This window comes from Aedes aegypti, chromosome 3, assembly GCF_002204515.2.
Source record: "Aedes aegypti strain LVP_AGWG chromosome 3, AaegL5.0 Primary Assembly, whole genome shotgun sequence".
Classification (NCBI taxonomy): domain Eukaryota; kingdom Metazoa; phylum Arthropoda; class Insecta; order Diptera; family Culicidae; genus Aedes; species Aedes aegypti.
This window is the reverse complement of record NC_035109.1, coordinates 349,023,492-349,043,237: the sequence shown is the minus strand read 5'-3', so window position 1 is coordinate 349,043,237 and position 19,746 is coordinate 349,023,492. Positions and strand designations below refer to the sequence as shown.

The window sequence follows — 19,746 nt, the reverse complement described above, 5'->3', positions numbered from 1 at the left end:
TTCTGGCGAAACTTATTTGGCTTTCATCATATGGTCGCACATGCTCCTTGACTTTGCGGACGATATTGACCTTAATTGAATCGATCGCAGGGCAGTGGAAGAGGCATTCGTACCTCTGAAGACGGAGACAACGAGGATTGTCCTGATCATTAATTCATTAATTCTACCAAAACGAAGTACATGGTCGCTGGTAGAGATAGAGGAAAATTTGGTGGTGTATATATATCTAGTTTCTAAAAGTGGCCAGAGTTACTCGGGAAGATTCCTGAGGCTGGAGTGTAATAATAAATCTGGAATCTATCTATGCTTCATTCAATGTTGTTGTAAGACTATCATTTACAGTTGAAATTTTTATGTAATTATCAGGATTTTTTTTAGCAAACCCCAATGTTGTATTCCTTTAATTCAAAGTTTTAGGAATTGAAGCCAAAATGTATATGTATTCAAAACTGGGCCTGATTCAAACTAAACATACAATGATTGTATACAGCAATATTGAAAATATATAGACATCTCTTGAAAAAATGTAAATGGTACAAAACAAAAAACTGATTCGATATCGTAAATGCGATTAATCTCTATTAAATCCAGCTGAAATTTTCCAGCCAAGATACGTAAGTAGGCTTGAAAATCATAGAGCTTTCTAAAAAAAAGTGGACAGATCTACTAATTACATGGCTGATTCTCTTAACCTAACGGCTTTCCTTGAAACAATCTATTCCACTGCGGAACACGTTTTTGTCTCCAGCACCAAAATACCGCTATTCACTTAATTAAGGGTTGCTGAATCCATAACCGTTTTCAGAAATATCATAGCACGTCCAGTTTTTGAGATATTGACTGTTGAAAATGCAAAAAATGACTATTTCAGCCAACTTGCATGCAAGTTTCCCAGCTTGTAAGGTAATATATTGGCTTAATTTGCCACTGCATTGAAACTTTATGTGTATAACAATACTTATCATCAAAGTTTGTATTATTTTCGATACGGAAAAGTTATTTTTCGATGGTTTAGAGAATTGTTGTATTTTGCCATATAGAAGAAACGAAGAATTTTGTATGGAGACTGCAAGCATGTTGAAAAAATCGGTTTAATCGAAATTTAATCGCGCAATTTCAATCAAATTATGTCTGAAATGAAAGTTCAAGTTCTATTTTGCATGTTTGGTGGTTTAGATTACAAAAAAGTATGATAAATTGTACTTTAAATTTCATGTAAACATTAATAAAAGCAGTGTTTTTTACAACTTTGGCGACCTGTAGCTAAAAATTGTGACGTGCTGGAATATTTCTGAGAACGGCATCAGATTCAGCAGCCCCAAATCTACTAGAGACACATAATTTGGTTCTTGAGACACGCAAACATGTCATTTTTGTTACGCTGTGTTCTCTGACAAACTAAAGATCTATCCGCGCCGAGCGCCGTAATCACATGTTTGGCCTTATTGCAGTCAATTCCTATTAGACTTTTGCATGGCCTAATGACCCTTTTGGCCTTATAACTCTTGACTGTCTTATCATCTTGATGAACTTTTAAGCGACCTTTCCAGCCTTACAAACTTCACCGAAAATTGTCATTCGGAGAAAGACTGTTTCCATGAAATCAATCATATGAAGCAAGGTGCACAACGGTTGTTTTCATAAGACGTACTTTATCCAACAAGGCTCGATTGATAATGCTAAAAGCAGGTATGTACCACCCTAATTATCATAGGTGATCCACCAGCGATTATTAAATTTCCGATTTTCTACAATAGAATATGCTCTGATGATGATGAAGCAGCACGCTTCCTTTCTAAAAACGGGAAAATCTTGGAGGACGCACTAAGAACTATATACTCGGCCGTCGTGATGCAAATCCACAAAGTTTCGAACAAAGTCTGACCAATAGGTGTAGGATCCCCGACCACTGCATTGCATTCAATCGGGTTTGGTCATCTAATAATCGGTAACAAAACAAAAGTAGAAGAATGACCGGTTCCTTCGTTGATGGGTGGAGGAGGAAATGACAAAAGGCTCGTGGGGAAAGTAATTGTTTTGGTATGATTTATTACAAAAATCTTTATCTTTTTCATACCTTGCAATAGAGTGCTGCCACTGGTCGAATTCAGCTTGCAACGACGATGAACTTCGCTGGTGCCAACTACGATAATGCTATAACATAGGTTCTCAAACTCTTCGAGTATGCGACCTACCTAGTCATTAAGCATATCCCTCCACAAGAGAATTATTTTTGCTTTAAACTTTCGACGTCTTTCTTTACTTTGGCATAGAAGGTATTTGATCACAAGGTGTAAAAGACAACCAGATTTATTTTTTGAATTTCAAAGATTATGATTTGTTGCATCAAATAATGTTATTAATATCGATTCGTTGTAATTCATTATCACAATTTTTTTTAAGACTTTTTCTTTCATATCTCAACCTTAAAAATGTTTTGAAGATAAGTATATTCATGAATAACTTTTGTAAAATGAATCATGAAAAAGACACAGTGGTCAGTTCTACCAACTGGAAAAATTGAATCTTTCAACGTAACTGCACAATTACTGTATGAAGATTGGCGTTACTAAGGGGGGGAGGTCTTAAGGCTAAGGGACACAATGTCGAAAGTCAAAACGTCGAATTCTAAAACTTCTTTCGAAGGAGGATCTGTTCTTCCCAGAAATTATATTTCCTTTTCAATTCTGGCCATTCGACGTTTTGTCTTCTTGACTTATTTCACTTTGATGATTTGTCCTTTCGACATTTTGGCATTCGACGTTTTGTCTATCGTTGTTTTGTCACCCATCCACCCCACTGAGAGTTGCAACCCACAGTTTGGGAAACTATGTGTTACGATATAAACTTGAACAAGCTTTAATTACGATGAATCCCGAAATAAAAACCCCTTAAATTCAGGGTGCTTGTGCCCTCAGTAGAAGAGGTTGGATTATTTATAAAATTTATCGCAACGGCCATGTATGAACAAAGGGGAAAAAACGGAGGGATGATACATTTTTGCATGTGTTTGGATGGGTCACTCCCGGCTGCATTGTATGCAAACGATTCATTTGCTCTGGCCCGCCCAGACGATACCGGTCATGAGGGACTTTTTAAAGTGCTATAATTTTCCTAATCTCCCTAGTACAACAAATCTAGACCCCACTGCACCGGTACACATTCACGTTGGAAACAGTTCGGAATAACTTCTACACATTATTAACCGAAAGTGCCAAGTGCATTCATGCATATGCAAATATGAAGCTGGGTGCAATCATAGCACAACAACCTAGATTCTCTTTTTCGCTAAATTTTGAGCAATAGCTGTGTCACTTTTGCTCCAGGTGTTAGCCGACTACATACATTATGCGAAAGAGAGTAATTTATGATGTCCATACGCAAACGAGTTACGGTGGTACAATAGTAGCAAACAGAACATAATGTATGCTAATTAAATGGCCGTGCATGAGCAAGCCTTGGTGGAGCGACCAAAACGGAAGGATTCTTCCATATTTGCATAAATTATGCAAGACAAACTGCTGATAATTAAAACTTTTTGTCCCATCTGACAGCGCTCGGTGTTTGCTTTGTGCGCTATTTGCTTGGATAAGTGTGAAGCTTCTGCTTCGTATGGAAGTATATAGTTTGTGTAGTAAACTTAACAATATGGATAGATATTAGTACGAAATCAAAATCCATCATTTATACAGTTGTCTCTCCATAATTCGATAAACAAGGGACCATCGAAATACAGACACTACATTGAACGTCATTACCCCGAAAGCATAAGGAAATACCGACTTCATCCCATTCCTCCGAGCGCCGTTACCCCAAATGCCAGTACCTTGAACGCCACTACCCCGAATGGGATATTACCTCGAAAGTCACTACCTCTAATAGATCATTACCCCGACCGCAACTACTCCGAATGGGTCACTACTAGAGTTACTGTGCACGTGCTGTAGCCTTAGGTGCAGGAGCTTGCCAGCGCACGGGCGCTCTGTACATTGTGAGACCTTTTTCGGTGCGCCTCATTTTTCTTGAGATGTGTCTCAATGCGGTCTCATGCGCTCCGTTAGGGGAAGACGGGGTAAGAGCGCCCGCCGAGGTAAGACGGACCACCTTCAGTTTGGCATGAAAATGGCAGTTTTCTTAAAATTTCTCCATGCACTTTTCTTATGAATAGGATAGGATTTTTTTAAATTCCGAACCATTTAGGGTTATTTTTACATTAAATAGCATAGGTTTTTTTTAAATTCCGAACCATTTAGGGTTATATTTACATTAAATTTTTCAAAACAAATATCAAAAACAAAGTTTTTGCTCGTCAATATTGAATTTGATCTAATTTTAACAGATGCTCACCTAAGGATTTCGGTAGGGATTTTGTTGTAAAATCATAACAAATTACCCGTCCTTGCTTTAACAGAAATGTGAAAAATGCTTCAGTGAAGTGAAATATGAATAGTAAATATTTATCTTTGAAATAAGGCCATAGTTGTAAAAATTGCGTAAGCGGGGTAAAACCGACCACTGTTGATGGGGTAAGACCGCCACCCCTATTTATACCAAATAAAATGTCTAAAAAATATGTAAAATAAAATCAATTTTGTAAGAAATATAAACCAGATACGCATATTTTTCCAAAATATGGGTGTTTCAAGGTGATGATAAGTACATATCTAAGTTTTTTGAGTTAATTAACCCTAAAAAACGTTCAATGTCCTCGTTAATCAATGTAGAATTCATAAAACATTTTATTTCTTAGAATCACAGAGAACTGATTTTTTTTTTTCGCAAAATTGTGTGCAAAAACAGTGTTGGTCGCTTTTACCCCGTGGGTGGGCGGTTTTACCCCGTCGCTAAAAATAATCGTGATAAGGTATCAATTTTTCAAGCATCAAGAAATAAATTGTTTTTTACAAATACTACACATGTGATATTTTTTGATCATGCCTAAGGTTTCAAAAAATGACATGCTGCGTCGAAAAAGGATTTATTGATTCTTGATTTTGACTTATCAATTAAATTGCTTAGGCGGGCGGTCTTACCCCGTCTTCCCCTACATGTGCTGTTTAAAATTCAGCGCAATAATTGGAGTGATTACAACAGTTTTTAACGAGGATCGAAATTGTAACTTTTAGATCGCGAGAGCACATCACCTAGCGCGCGCTTTTAGAATTTTTGGATTAGATGTTGACGAGGGCATACCATATAAAACAGTATTACTTGAAACTTCCTTCCTTGTGGCTAACGTCCCTTATGGGAACAGCTTGGCGTGATGTTCGAATAACACTACCAAGACAGCCTATTGGCTAGCTCAAAAGATTGCAAGCTCCTGATTTCAGTATGCATAACGTCAGGTGCCAAACGTCGAATTCCAAAACGTCGAATGCCAAACATCAAAATGAAAAAACGTCGAAGGGGTAAATCGTCGAGAGGAGAAAATTGGAAGTAAACGATAATTACTTGGAGAAAATATGCTCTTGCGAAAGCATAAGTAATTCACTATGAGCCAAACGTTTATGAACGATGTGAAAAAAAAACAACTTCCTTCCTCCTCCTAGACAGTGATACAATCATGGAAACTGTTAGCCATCATCACTGTGAAAAACCGCGTTGTTTTGGAGGATTCTTTAACTGCATTTTAATAAGAAATCAGCAAGGCTAAGGCTATGTTCATCGAAGAGAAATAATCTTTCATGTCAGCGGCAAAACTTACATGCATGTTTAAGTGGAGACAGTGGAGATTTTTTTCGGCGAGAAAATTGGTGGACAGTCATAGTTGCACAATTAAATCAAGACTTAATCGAATTTTTCAATATGCTTACGATCCGAAGCGGAAATCGAACCCACACTTCTTGACTCGATGCAGCCAAGTGCTCGGTAACACTAACCGCACGGCCACGAAGTTTGACTTCTCATACAAATGTTTATATTTTATTAGCACATTTTCGCATGTCATATTCATCTAGAAGCACCGCACGGATTACACATTTTGCTTTTATTGATAAGCAAAAATATGATCTTGATCACAATTCACATTTTAACGTTTAATCATCAATAAACTTGAAATGGAGGCCAGCTTGCTTTTCGTCTTGCATTTGAGATTAAGCTAAATCTTCCGGTCGTTCAAAACCGTCGGGGGTGGAACCAGATTTCCGTTCGATAGATTCCGATTTATAGCAGTCTGAGGATGTTGTAAATGTGTGACTGATCGTATGAACCCGAGGATAGCGCCTCTTAGAAATAGCAAACCACTGGTGTATTGAAAATCTTAAAACGATCTTCTTTCGGGCACACACACATTGAGACGGATAGAGAAGAAAAGAGAGGCCAAATAGGAACTCGAGAGAGATATTTATAGTTATTTGAGAACATTTTTCTCAAAACGTCTTTGTGAACTAAAATCAGATTAATTACTGAAGGTATCGTTTTGTCTCATATTCCGAACAGACTCATATTCCAAACACTCGGTTTTTATATGGCGGTTTGGTTGATGTTATTGTTTTTTATGTTTTGCAAAGATGGAAAAAAAACGTATTTTTTTTTAATAATCTGAATCATTACCTGTTGTTGAATGAAGAACGGGACATTTTATGTAGTCTTACTTTTAAATTCCATACATCTTTTTATTTGTGATTTGATGTTATGACAAAATCGAGGACTTCGATGATTATTCAATTAAATTTTCAGAAGTTGGTTTTTTGTACATTGGCTGAAATATTTAGCTCTAGTGAATTTATTATTCTTTGAAAGAATCATAATTCTTTGTAAAACTGCTCAACACGTTGTTTTTATTGCTCAATGATGTGGAAATAATGTTTAAATTATTCACTATTATTTTGAAATGTCATCGTTCTTCGTAATGAACTGCTGATCCTCATCTGATGGAAGCATTCGGAGAGAATACTCAGGATCTTTCTTTGAATTCCGGGTCTCACAGCTTACCGACGTGGGTAAGATTTTTAAATGCGGAAATCAGAAATAAAACGGCAGGAAAAATGTGCTTGAAGGAAAACCTTTATAGCGAAGTGAATGTTAGGTGTCGGGTCTACTTATGGCCAATTGACTTATTGTGACTTCCAGCTCAATAACATTCCTCACGCAAATATATGGCTTTGCTGACAGTGTTGATGACCTTGGGTGAAAAACAGAGTTTGCAGTAAAAGCTTTGAATAATTAAAAATTCAAATTGTGCTAATTCAATGTACAGGAAAAGGGAAGACGAGTGAACTGCTAGGCGACAAAAATGGGCTTGCTTCTCTTTAAGATTAGCTTATCTCGAATCACATAACATGCCTGAACGAAAAAGCAGCATGAAATGTCAAAAAACGAAAGAGTTTGATCAATATTTTTGGAGAGCTTCATCAAATTAAATAACAAAATTTTGCTTATCGCGTATAGATTGTTGGTAAAATTACTGATATTTTTCCAATTATTCAATCACTATTGTATTAGCGGCAAAACGCTGCTCTCGACAATAGTCAGATTAAACGTAAACCTTTATTTTCGTACTACATATTCAGAATCGACCACTATTCTTTCCACGAAATGTCGGTTCGACCAAATATCATATGCTTTCTGTTGCAACTAAACCTTTTCGACCAAATGTCAATTCGACGAAATGTCCGTTCGACCAAATGTACTTTCGACCAAACGTCATTCGACTAAATATCATTCGAACAAATGCCTTTCGACCAAATGTCATAGATTCTCGTTGGTAACAGCAACTCACACTAAAGACGTTACTTTGGACCTTGAGCATTCCAATATTACAGTACCGTTCACATTCTCGCCATCACTATTGTTTTATTCCTATATTTTAAGCTATTCGGGGTAATGGCTTATTCTTGGTAATGACCCATCATTTGGGGTGAACTGAAATAAAATCTCGAACGGTATGATTTGAACCCACGACTCACAAGCATGGTCTTGCTGAAGAGCTACCGCTACGCCTACCATCCGAGAAACTGAGCGTTGCTAACGCCAATAAAAGTGTTCAAGCTTGCATTTGTGACATTAGAAAGACCCAGACATTTATGTGACCCAGTGGTGAACAGTAAATAGAATGTATATTTTTTAAATAATAGCTATATTTGAACGAATCTTTGACAAAACGTCGAAAGACAAACGTTAGAAAGCAAAGAATGTCGAAAGACAAAAGATCAAAAGGACACAAGGTCGAAAGTTAAAAAAACGAGGGGTCGAAAATCGCATATCAAAGAAGGAAAAATTTCCCACCAAGTAGCCTATTGTCATTTCGGCTTTTTGCCTTTCGATCTTTTGTCTTTCCGACATTTTGATTTTCGACCTTTTTTCCATAAACCTAATGAACTAGTATTTTATTGAACTGGATAGGATATTCCTAGGGGTGATTGTACTTACCATTTGCGTATAAAAGCTGTAACCGATACTGGATGCCATTATTCGTCTTTGTGCTGTCGGACTCCTGTAGATGTTAAGAAAAAAAAAACCTGTTGAAAATTTTCAATCAAACCATGATGAACGTTGGCACGTGATTCTTAGCCATTTTGTTGAATAAATGGGGTGACGCTCTCCATGGAATCAATCCCTAGTAATAATTGATTGAATAATTTTACTTTGTGTTAGAGCTTATATGAAGTGCTAACCATATCTATTTATTTTGAAGTGATTACCGAACTCGTTCATTGATCATCATGCACTCAATGGAATTTTTGGATAATCCGAGTCAATAGTTAGACTCAAAACTTGATAGATTATGATTGTTTGAGGCTGCATGAGTATGAATCTTAGTCATAAATTTCCTAGAGATCTCTGGTTAGGTCTGTAGATCAAAGGCCTTTACTCAAAGAAATTTTTGAATAACCGTACACAATTTCTAAACTCAAAACTTGTTAGGACAAATTAGGACAAAAATCGATTCAATTTTCGAAAAATCGGTTCAAAATCGCTCAACTCCATGATCAATCAGGGTAGTCGGTAGTGATATTGCACAGAGAAGCACTCAGATGAAGCTTGGGTTTTAGTTTTTTATCATCTTCAATGTACAATGTACACTACTCTTAATATGTCGAGATTGATAATGACGCCTGCCATGTCCTTACGTTCATCGGGAGAGGAAGAAATGTTTATTGGATAGCCGTTGTTACTAGGAAGCTGTAGAATATCCTGCATTTCACACAGCTACCTTGGGAATTGGAGTGTTTTTGAACAATGAGACGTATTTACACTGTTGATTCCGATGACCTTTACCGAGCAGAATTTCACTATCGTTAAATGCGCAGTTTTTTACGGGAAACAATATTGTTCAAACTGTAAATAAAGCATTTCTTCTTTCTTTTGATTGCCGGCATTCAAAAGATTAAATTAAAAATAATTATATATCAAATGCTCTGGGTCCATCGCCAGCTCTTCAAGCGAATACTAGCGACCTACTACCTTTCCCAACCCCCAACTCCGTAGCACTTATGAGGGTGTCACTGAGTCGGAGGCCTCTCGCTAAGTAAGTGCTACAGCAACATTTCCTTCCCTAATCCCAAGTTACGGTAAAGATGGGCGTGGCCGGGAATAGCGATATTCATATTTATATTTATTTTGGTGTTCTTGTTTCAGATTAGTTCAAGGTTAACCCCCAAGCCTTGTTCCTGAAAGTAGTCTATATGAGACTATCAAAGATAAAACATGAATATAGCTAGTATCCAATCTACGAAGTATACCGTAACTACGCTAACAATTAGTCACTATCCAGACAGACTGGACCAAGTGTATTTTTTTTGGTTTCAGGAAAACTTACCCCAGACATTCGAAATATCAAAGTGTTTGCATTATTTGCTGTAATGATGCAACTTATCTTTTCGAAAATACAAATGTATCAAAACAGCATCGGAAAATTCCGAATTGACAGAGTACGTAACGCACCTTTAGAACGCCAAAATGTCATCTAGTCCGGTCTGTCTGAACACTGACCAACTGATTGACAGAATTCTAAGCAGAATACGTGTACAGAAATTTCCAGACTACAAAATAGGATTTCTGCAATACGGAAATCGAAAAAAATCTGGTGTAGATTCTGATGTCATCCTAAGCACCACTTTCACAGAATTCTAGACACGGTCATAATAGAAGATTTTTCAATCTTGTAAAGGATGCTCTTTAGCAATTAACTTGTAGCAAACTATCTAAAAGTAAACATTCTGCATTGAATGATTTTCATCCGATTTAACGAAAATGTTGAGATCTTTTGTACACAATTTTGCCTCTCGGATATGGAAAGGAATTCAAAAATGTTGGGCAGACCTGTTGGGTGTAAAGGTTGCAAGAAAATATGACGTGTTGGTTTTTCACAATAGGATAAAAGCTGTAATGATACATTTTTTTAAATTATCATGATACCTATCATTCAAAAATTTTATAATTTTATTCAAAAAAAAAAAAAATAATTTGTCATAAGAAAATGAAATGAATCTGTCGCAAAAGGACGTACGTATATATGAAACATACGTCATGGAAAATTATTTTAGGTCAAATCTTTTTAAATTCTGCAGTAAGATGTGCTTATATGTTTAAGGTATAAAGCCGAAAATAAAACAAGCCAGCTAATTATTGAACAGTGAAACTTTTTGATATGCACCGATGCACGAGTTCATTATCTGACGTTTGAGCGGTGCCGTTTTATTTATGTGACTATGGCAACTAGTGAATACGGTACCGCTCAAACGTCAAATAAGTGAACTCGTGCATCGGTCCATTACATTCTGCATTGACTACTTTGTGAAATCAGCACTGACTACAAAGCCAGTACCAAAGATGAATTGAAGATCTCCATGTTCCTTGCAGTTGTCCAAAGTTTTATGGTAATAGAGCAAAATCTAGAATGTCATGAAAAGTGTACTGCGATCTGTTAAACTTGAGTACCTTTTGCAGTACCAAGGGACCAAAGGCAGTACAAGAAATCTCGCGGAACATTACTAAAGGACCTATCTAACATTGAGAGGCTCTCTTTGTTGACTTTCTCTTTCATTAATAACTGAGTCACATCAACTTCTTCTGTTGCGTTTTTTGTATGAAACGCTAGTCAAGGAAATTGACTTTCGATCCATAGTGAAAAACTTCCCAAAATCTTTAGTGTTCCACTGTTATAATCGAAAGAGAACGAGAGAGGAGAGAATCTCTCATTTGTACATAGATCCTTTAGTAATGTTCCGCGAGAAATGGTACCCATCCTGGTCCCGACTACTATGTCTCTGTTCGTCTCTGTTATTACTGTACATTCTTGAAGATAAAACAATGCTCTAAGAAAAATATGCCATCCCTTAAACACATATACCCAATTGTGTGCCACTTCACTTACCTGATCCTTCTCGATGAACCCGATGAACGCCGTCCGCTCGATTTCGATTGGCTGCCCGGCCCGGTCGTACAGCGCCACCACGAAGTGGAAAAAGTTAGATTTCCTCAGATTGCTCGGGGGCTGCTTCTCGAAGTGAGCTCGACCAATCCCCAGGCTGCAACAAAGATGGAGAGACGACACAAAATACAAACGCGCTGTTAGTGGTGATAATTATATTAGATTATTCCGATGCAAGAGATTATGCTGGTGGGTGGTTGAAAAATTGTGGCGAAAGAACGCTTCGGATAGCTGCATTTGCACGCAAGTGGTTGCATATTCGGTCGAAACGTACCGAGCCACGAATCGCCCCTAATTGAGCAATGAACGACTTGCCGTAAAATGTTATTGAACCATTTCGCATTTTGCGTTTAACACCTACGAACAGGAGCAACGGATTCTGGCCCCAGGGCTATCCAGCTGGGTAGCTGAGAGCTGTAGTTGGGTTCCATGGTGTGTTCGAAGTCGGAAAATTATGAACCTGTGCGCTCGTTTCCCTGAACGGTGTTGGTTGGCGGCGGCGATATTCTAAAGAAGGGTCCCCGGGGAGATTATGGCCAGCAGCTAGAACGCAACAACCGACGTAGTGCAGCAACAGCGAGCAACGAAACTGTCTGCGATACGAACTGCGATATTCTCTAGTTCCATATCGGAAAACGGTGGACCATATTAAATTCATGAGCGCCACCATCGTCTGCTGCAGCCGAACAACTTAACCACACCGGGGCCAAGAGCTTTATCGTGAACAATTATAACCGTTTAAGATATGGTCTCGAATCGGAATACGCTTTTGGGCCTGCAAAGTGTTGAGCAAATTGTCGTATATTTGCTCCAGGCGAGTGGAATCTGATCTGGAAAGGGGAGTTGGATCTTTCGCCCAACTCAAGGTCAATAAGCGAACGAAATCCAATGACAGGATGACGTCAACGAATGAAAACTTCCGGCTAGGTTTGGTGTCGTGTTCCTTTATTTGAATGGAGAATACGGGATTTGGCCTACATTTTCGAAGGCTTATGAATGTCGTTATCCTAAATTAGCTAGCTGTCAAGTGATTTGAATTTTATGCGCTGAAACAGTGGGAATACATTTTTGAATGTCGAATCAACCAGAGATTCACTAGAAGCGCTTGCTTCTACGGGTGAAAGATATAATGTTGATTATTACATCGAAATGAGCAATCAGTTCGATACTTAAGACAAACTTTTCGAACATCAAATCAAAGCAGCCACTAACCCAGACTTTGATTAAAGTGAAGAAGCAAAGAGCCGCCTATCGTGGCCAGTTCCGAATTAGGGGGATTTAGGCAGGAGATTTTGAACTCCATTAGGGAAATCAAGGTTTCCTCCTAAATCGCAAAGAAAGGAAACTGTCGCGTTTTGCCGGAAACTCTTAAAGATCGCAAACTTCCTCTTAAACATTGAAGAGAAGAAGCAAGAAAAAAAAAACTATATTTATAAAAAAAAAACTATAAATATAAAAAATCGTACTGCTTTGTTAAAAAATGAAACGTTGAATGATTTCATTCGGATGAAATTCAACTACCATGGTTTGTTTCGAGTAATTGAAACCGAAGCGACTCAATCGAGCATCATTTAATTAGCTGACAAGTGAAACTGTGCTGCTATAATCATCCAACTGTCCACCTAATTTAGCAATCCAAATTGATTCCACACTAAATCAAATCACCATTCGTGAACCCACGCGCGTTCACGCGCAAATTTACCTCCAAATCAAGCTCAGCCGGGTATCTAATTGACCAGCCCAGAGAACAATCAGCACCAACTGTCAATCGGTGCGCCAATTAATGTCGCGAAACGCATCTCACTTTAACTGAATTATGCGAGTGACCAATCGCGACAAATCTCGCGGTCCAGATTAAATGGAAATTGCGTTAGCTTTGGGTTTGCGTTTGATTGGTGCCGCACCCGACTTCGGCCGGTGGTCAATCATGTGAACCCCCGGCCGTAGTGGAAGTCATTGAGTTTGCAAAACAAAAAAAACTACGAATAGAGCAACAATACCCATGTGGGCTATTACCAGTAGAAACCCTTCTTGCTTCAACGACAGGCTTGGACCGAACCAAATCAGACTCCCTAAAGATTGATTTCTTCGAAGGCGTACCAAGAGAATGGAGTAATTGAATTATTCACCCTTTTGCTCTTTGTCGGTGGGCAGTAGGGTGTCCCAGAGAAAAAACAAAGTCCGAATTCACCACGACTCCATGGCTATGAGGTTCCACCCGATCGATCCTACTCCACCCGAACTTAGAAGTTACACGAATGCTTAGTAAAACTCATAAACAATTTCAAAAACAAGTAGGAAAAATATTATATTTTGAAAACACTTGTACAAAACGTCAAAATATATAAATTTTCATCATATAGTGGAACGGCCAGACTTTTTTTTTGTTGTAAAGATAATGTGTTTTACGAACATACCATAAATAATCATAAATCTTTCGTTCTACGATTGAGCACCATGACTTTTTGGACATTGGTTGGTTTTGGGCCACCCTTTTGATACAAACGCACATACAAATCACCGGCCACACAATGTTTGGTACATACATCTAGGTTGCAATTTGAATGCTTTATGACATCTTGTTATTTTTGGTTCGAAACCCAGTCAACAAAGTTAGATGCCTGGTCACCATGCATTATTGATCCGGGAGGATTGAGATTGTCTCTGGCAAGAGAAGAAACCAAAGAAAACCGATTGGTGGTAGGTACCTATATTGGTGCAAGGGAAGGGCTCTGTGCTCTAGTCAATTTATCAAACAATAAATTTGATTAGTAACCAATTAAATTCGAACAAGCTTGCAAGGCACCCAATTGCAGTACCAGCTCAGTAAGGGCAGTTCGCAAATTTCCGAAAAAGGAAGGCAGTGCGTTGCAGGGGTTGTCAAACTTTGGACTTTGTTAAATCTTCGGGAGAGTGAATTCAAATGCGGATGCGGTTGCATGGTTAATGCCTTGGAACTATTATCACAGAGAACAGATATCCATGTCCTATTGCAAAAAGGGATTTAAAGTTTCTAATGGCAACACTAGAAGTAAAATTGTGGTGACGCTGATATCGCTTAGTGCAGTGGTTTTCAAATCATGCTCCCGGAGCACTTGGTCCTCCGCGATGGCTTGATAGATGCTCCGCGGCACTTTCAAAATTTATTGGTAGTTATTTAATATGATCACAACTTCTTGCTTAATAATGCACTGCAAATTTTGTAATGATTCTGAATGAAGCCAAGTCAGAACTATCAATAGCACAACGTAGATCAAATAAATCATTATCCCATGAAATTTAATCGATTGGTAATTTAGGAAATGCTTGATTGTAATCAATCACAAAATTTGCAGCTCAAAGCATTGTTCTCTAGTTTTATGCTTTAGAAAATGCGAGGGAGCATCACTTCATCTTCACCTTAAGATGTTATGGTTCATTATAAAACAACTAAATACATGAAAAAAAAACATTTACACTAATACTAATGAATGAATCTACGTTATTTGAGATATTTAGTGATTTGCGACTAGTTTAGGTATTGAGGTACTTTTTCTGACTAGCTGTCTGAATAAATGGTTATAAACATATATTCTCACCAGTAGCGCAACCAGGATTTGGTTTTGGGGGGGGTTTTGTAAGTTTGAATTTGAGGGGGTATTTTTAATTAGAAAAAATCGACTTGAAGATTTGAGTGAACTTCACTATTTTAACACGCATAGTAAAAATTGATTGAACAAGTTTACAATACATCGACACGAAACCGTTAAGTCGACCATCTGTGTTGTTCTTCAAACATATTTTCATATTTTTAACGATGAGAATGATCTTTAAACGCAAACTTTTGCTTGAGAAATCATTGCAACTACTATTACAGTCGGTCAAAGCAAACCAGCATTGCAACATCTAACTTACAGTGCGAGCATAACTGTCTTATATTAAAACATCGACAATCAAGAGAATCGATTCTAAAAGTCGAAAACAAGTTTTGCTTTCACTGTTAAGATTTTATAACCAAATATGTGCGAACATCTTGTTTGTTTTCAATAGGACCATCAAATTTTGTTTTTGGATGATTTTGTAGTCTTATTGATTAACCCCTCCACTAGCAGCATCTTTTTTTCACTACAAAAAATATATTGCAATTTGAATAACTTTTTTCCATATTTAAGCACCATTTTTTCACAAGTTCTCAAAAAACTATTGATCAAATATTGATGATTGGTCATCTAGATCTAGAGATATACAGAAATTTCTTTGTGGACCGACGCGTAGCCATAACCCACTCATCGTAGGTCACAGATTTATTATGTTTTTCGGATATTCGCTCTCCGAAATAATACATTTATGAGTGCCTTTTGTGAAAAAAATAAGCAATTTTGTGCAGCCGTTTTTGAGTAATAAGCATTTATGTTTCTCGTACCACGTTGGCCAAAGGAAGATCTTGAGAACTTCAAAGAATATTATATCGTAATTTTCAGATTTCCCTAAGAATACTTAACTGATTACTAAATATTTGACAAACTTCTCACACAAAGCCCTCAATTTGGTATGAGGAAAAAGCAAGAAAACTTCGTTATTTATAAGCTTTTTTGAAACAAATACTAATAAGAGTTGAAAAAACACAATTTTGAAGATGTAACCTTAAAACCACTGAAACTCCTAGTGTTTGTAAGAACCAAACTGAGTTACTGCTGCGTGGTTGCATAAGATGTGTAGTAATGAGTTTCAAAAATATACTTGGTAATCCTTTTTTTTTGGCTCTGGGGGGGGTTTTGACCCCCAAATCCCCCCCCCCTGGTTGCGCCACTAATTCTCACTCTAACGTTTCAATCGCGATTTGGATCTTCATCAGGGGATAAAAAATGACAAATAATTATTTAATCCTGGATGAAGATCCAAATAGGGATCGAAACGTTGGAACGAGAGCAATTATTTCGTGAATTATTTTTGCAAACTGCTAGTGAAAAACACCGTAATAATTTAGGATTGTTATAAAGTCAATTATACAATCAATAAACTAATGTTGGATTTACTTCCATAGAAATGAATCGATGACTTCAGTTGTTTTAGTTTCTTCTGTGCAATTATATCTCGGATATTATTTATTACTATAACACGCATCATAGTTGGAAATATTTGACACAAACTCAAATAAAAATTCAAATTGAATGCAAAAATGTCGATTCCAAGCGGAGTCATGATAATGAGTAAGTGCTCCGTGGAACAATTTGATCATAAAAAGTGCTCAGCGAGTCAAAATGTCTGAAAACCCCTGCCTTAGTGCATATGAAACTGACAGTGATGAAAAAGAAACCACTCATAAGACGTGACGTGAAACAGGACACAACACTTTTGTTACAACGGTTAAAAGGAGTTAAAATTACCTTTTTAGTCGACCGGTTTCGGGCTCGATGTTGCCCATCTACGGGATGATGTCCGACTGATTACATAATTTACTAATTCTAGTATTCGTATTGTAGTCAGTACACATTGAGAAGTATTGAAGGTTACTGCATTTTCAGCTTAGTCAGGTGGAAGAGTGGAAACACGATTGGAGCATCGTCCTCATTCATTAGAGGGTGATTAGATGTTGCGATATACATAGACTCCCATGCATTCAAGTGAGATGTTTTTCTGACGTTTTTAAAGGCCTGTGTTGGTAGCAAAGCTCAAAGCTTTGAGCCAACCCTTTTCCAGTAGAGAAGCTAGGCAAAATACAGGACGCTTCGATGCCTTTAAAAATGACTTGCTCAAATTTTCACCACCTAATTAAATTTCAATCTTGTCGCTCCCTTGCGACGCCTATGCACCTATTCGTTTCCATCATTTGCTTCTATAGACTCCCTTTTCCTTTGAGTCGCATGACCGCTACAGCCATAAAACACAAATAATACAAAACAATCACGGTCGAAACCTTCCTCTAGGAATTTATTACATCTTATAAACTCTCTAACTTACTCATCCACTCTTTCTTTCACTAACTCATACATTTTCTCATTATCACACATACAGAAAACTTTGCTTTCCATCCCAAACTAAAAAATCGTTAATTTTTCACTTCCCCACACGTGGCTCCGTTTGGCACATGTCACTTGAGCCTTCATGAGGTGCCTTAACATAGTCTTGAGGATATACGTTCTCTACATTCGGTGCAATCTATACGTCAGAACGGTCATCTACAGCAGTATGCTTAGCACATAATTGGTCACTACTCTCACCCAAGCAGAACCACATAACAAGATTATAGCACATTCCTATCAGCAGCAGTTAAAAATAACAGAAGTTGATAAAATGTTGTTATCAAGATGGTTTTGTTCTCAACTTGGTATATTTGTAGTAACACACTTATACCAACATTTGCTATATTTATCACATCGCGTTTATAAGTTTGTTGCAAATAATATCTAATGTCATAAACATTAACATAGCTTGCTATAATTTTGTTAGTTTGTAACATCCTTGCAACACATTTTGTAATAATTTTGATATAATTGTAACAGGGTTTGATATATTTTAGTTTAATTTGGTGCAAATTTTGTTAGAATTTCTGTTATTTTAACTACTAACGGTACATGTTTTATAACAACTGGTGATATAAAAATATCATATCAGGGGAACACATTCTGTTATAATCTTGTTTCTTCCGTCTGATTGGGCAGTGGGACTGTTATGCCTAGAAATTCACCAAAATTTCCGTATTTCTAGGCATAAAAGTCCCACTTTGAAATTCGTAGCTAAATTTACTTTATTCCCATAATACAAACTCTTGACTCTAATAAACACACTATTCTTTATACTATTCTGAAGATTTTAATTTAATTTACCACACACCTGGTCAATACGAGGCCTAAATGTGTTAAAATCTTTAAACGCGTTTTTCTCGATTGCATATTTATTATGCGTATAACTGCAGACTGGCTCTTGAACAAAAAAAATTGTAAAACTCAACGGGGCTCCTAGATATTAGCTTTAGGGTACAAAAAAAGCTCTTTCAAGATTGCAACTCTATTGGTTGCTCCACCAGCAGGTGCATTCAATTTGAAGTTTGTATGGGATTTTCGTTTCAAATATATTTAAGATTGACTTGATGTCACTGTTTCGTTCCGTATACTAGTAGATCGCGTTCAATTGGCGTCCCGTGGAACCAGGCAACTTTATTTTTCTCTCATATTGATCTGAGCCAGTCTAATCCACACTAGAATTAAAATATCCGGACTAAAATACCAGCTTCCACACTGGATTCCCAGAATGCATACTGTATTCCTATGATCTCCACTGGAATCACAGAATCCACAATTGAATCCCATGATCCATCCAGAAATCCCAGGACAAAATCTTAAATCTCAGATTTCATACTGGGATCCCACAATCCATACTAGCTTCCAGGATCCATCCTACAATCTCTCAGGAATCTCTGATTTGGAAACCATGTTTATTGTAATATAAGACGAGCGTGGTGATGTCGACAAGAGTTGCTGACAAAACAGATAAAACTAAAATAAATATTATATGCTTATGCTTACAGCTTAATCTAGTGGAGAGAATCTGAATTGAAAAACCTGTTATTAGATTGACATTGAGCTCTTTCACAACTTTGCCGAAAATTAAATGAATGAATAAAAGTAACTGATCTCAAAATAGATCTATTAACTCAGAATAGATCACTGGGTGTTAATGGGTAAGGAGAAAAAAATAAACGTCATGGTTTCCGTCACTATAAATGATGTCTGCACCACCACTACATACCGTTCTGACTTATATACCGAGCACTTAAGGTCAACAGTGCCTTCAAATCCATCTGATAGGCATAAATTACCTGATATATGTGAAAACTTTAATTTCTTCACAAAATCTTACTGTTGGCTTTATTGATAAAATTGTTAATTCAAACTTGTTAAGTATTGTTTTTACGTAAAAGTATGAAACAACATTTTTAATCAAATGCCGAATACTGCGTTCAAATGAATAATTTCGTAAACGAATTCATCTGAGCTACTTCTACTGGTCTCGAACTATAGAATCATCGCTATTCCCGTGGTATAAAACATATTGGAAGACGATAAAAATGAATTGCAATTGATTGCAATTTCCAGGCAATATGATGACATATTTCAGCGAAATATTTCAACATAATCGCCATCCAAAACCGAGTATTCGGAATATGAGTCAGTTCGCAGTTTGAGACAAAACGGTAGATGTTTTAAGGACATGCTTTCAAACATGATATTTTCGTTTGGCAACACTGCCAGAATGAAAATGTTTGCTCCATGATTTAAAAATTATGATTCCGGCAGATTGTGAAAACTTCAATAATAACAAATTGTGATTTTTTTTTTTGAAATGGAAGAAATTTTTAACAAGGGAACTCAGATTTTAAAACACTTTGTGTT

The 19,746-nt window shown here is 37.1% G+C and overlaps 1 protein-coding gene across 1 annotated transcript in view; it reads right to left on the bottom strand.

Moving 5' to 3' along the window:
* LOC5578097 (transcription factor collier) overlaps positions 1-19,746 on the bottom strand; it is a 217,966-nt gene that overhangs the window by 169,599 nt on the left and 28,621 nt on the right. Inside the window, exons 4-5 of the mRNA XM_021850883.1 lie at positions 11,318-11,471; positions 8,371-8,434 (exon numbers count right to left, since the gene is read on the bottom strand). Coding sequence (XP_021706575.1) covers positions 8,371-8,434; positions 11,318-11,471 — 218 coding nt within the window. The remainder of the gene's footprint in view (positions 1-8,370; positions 8,435-11,317; positions 11,472-19,746) is intronic.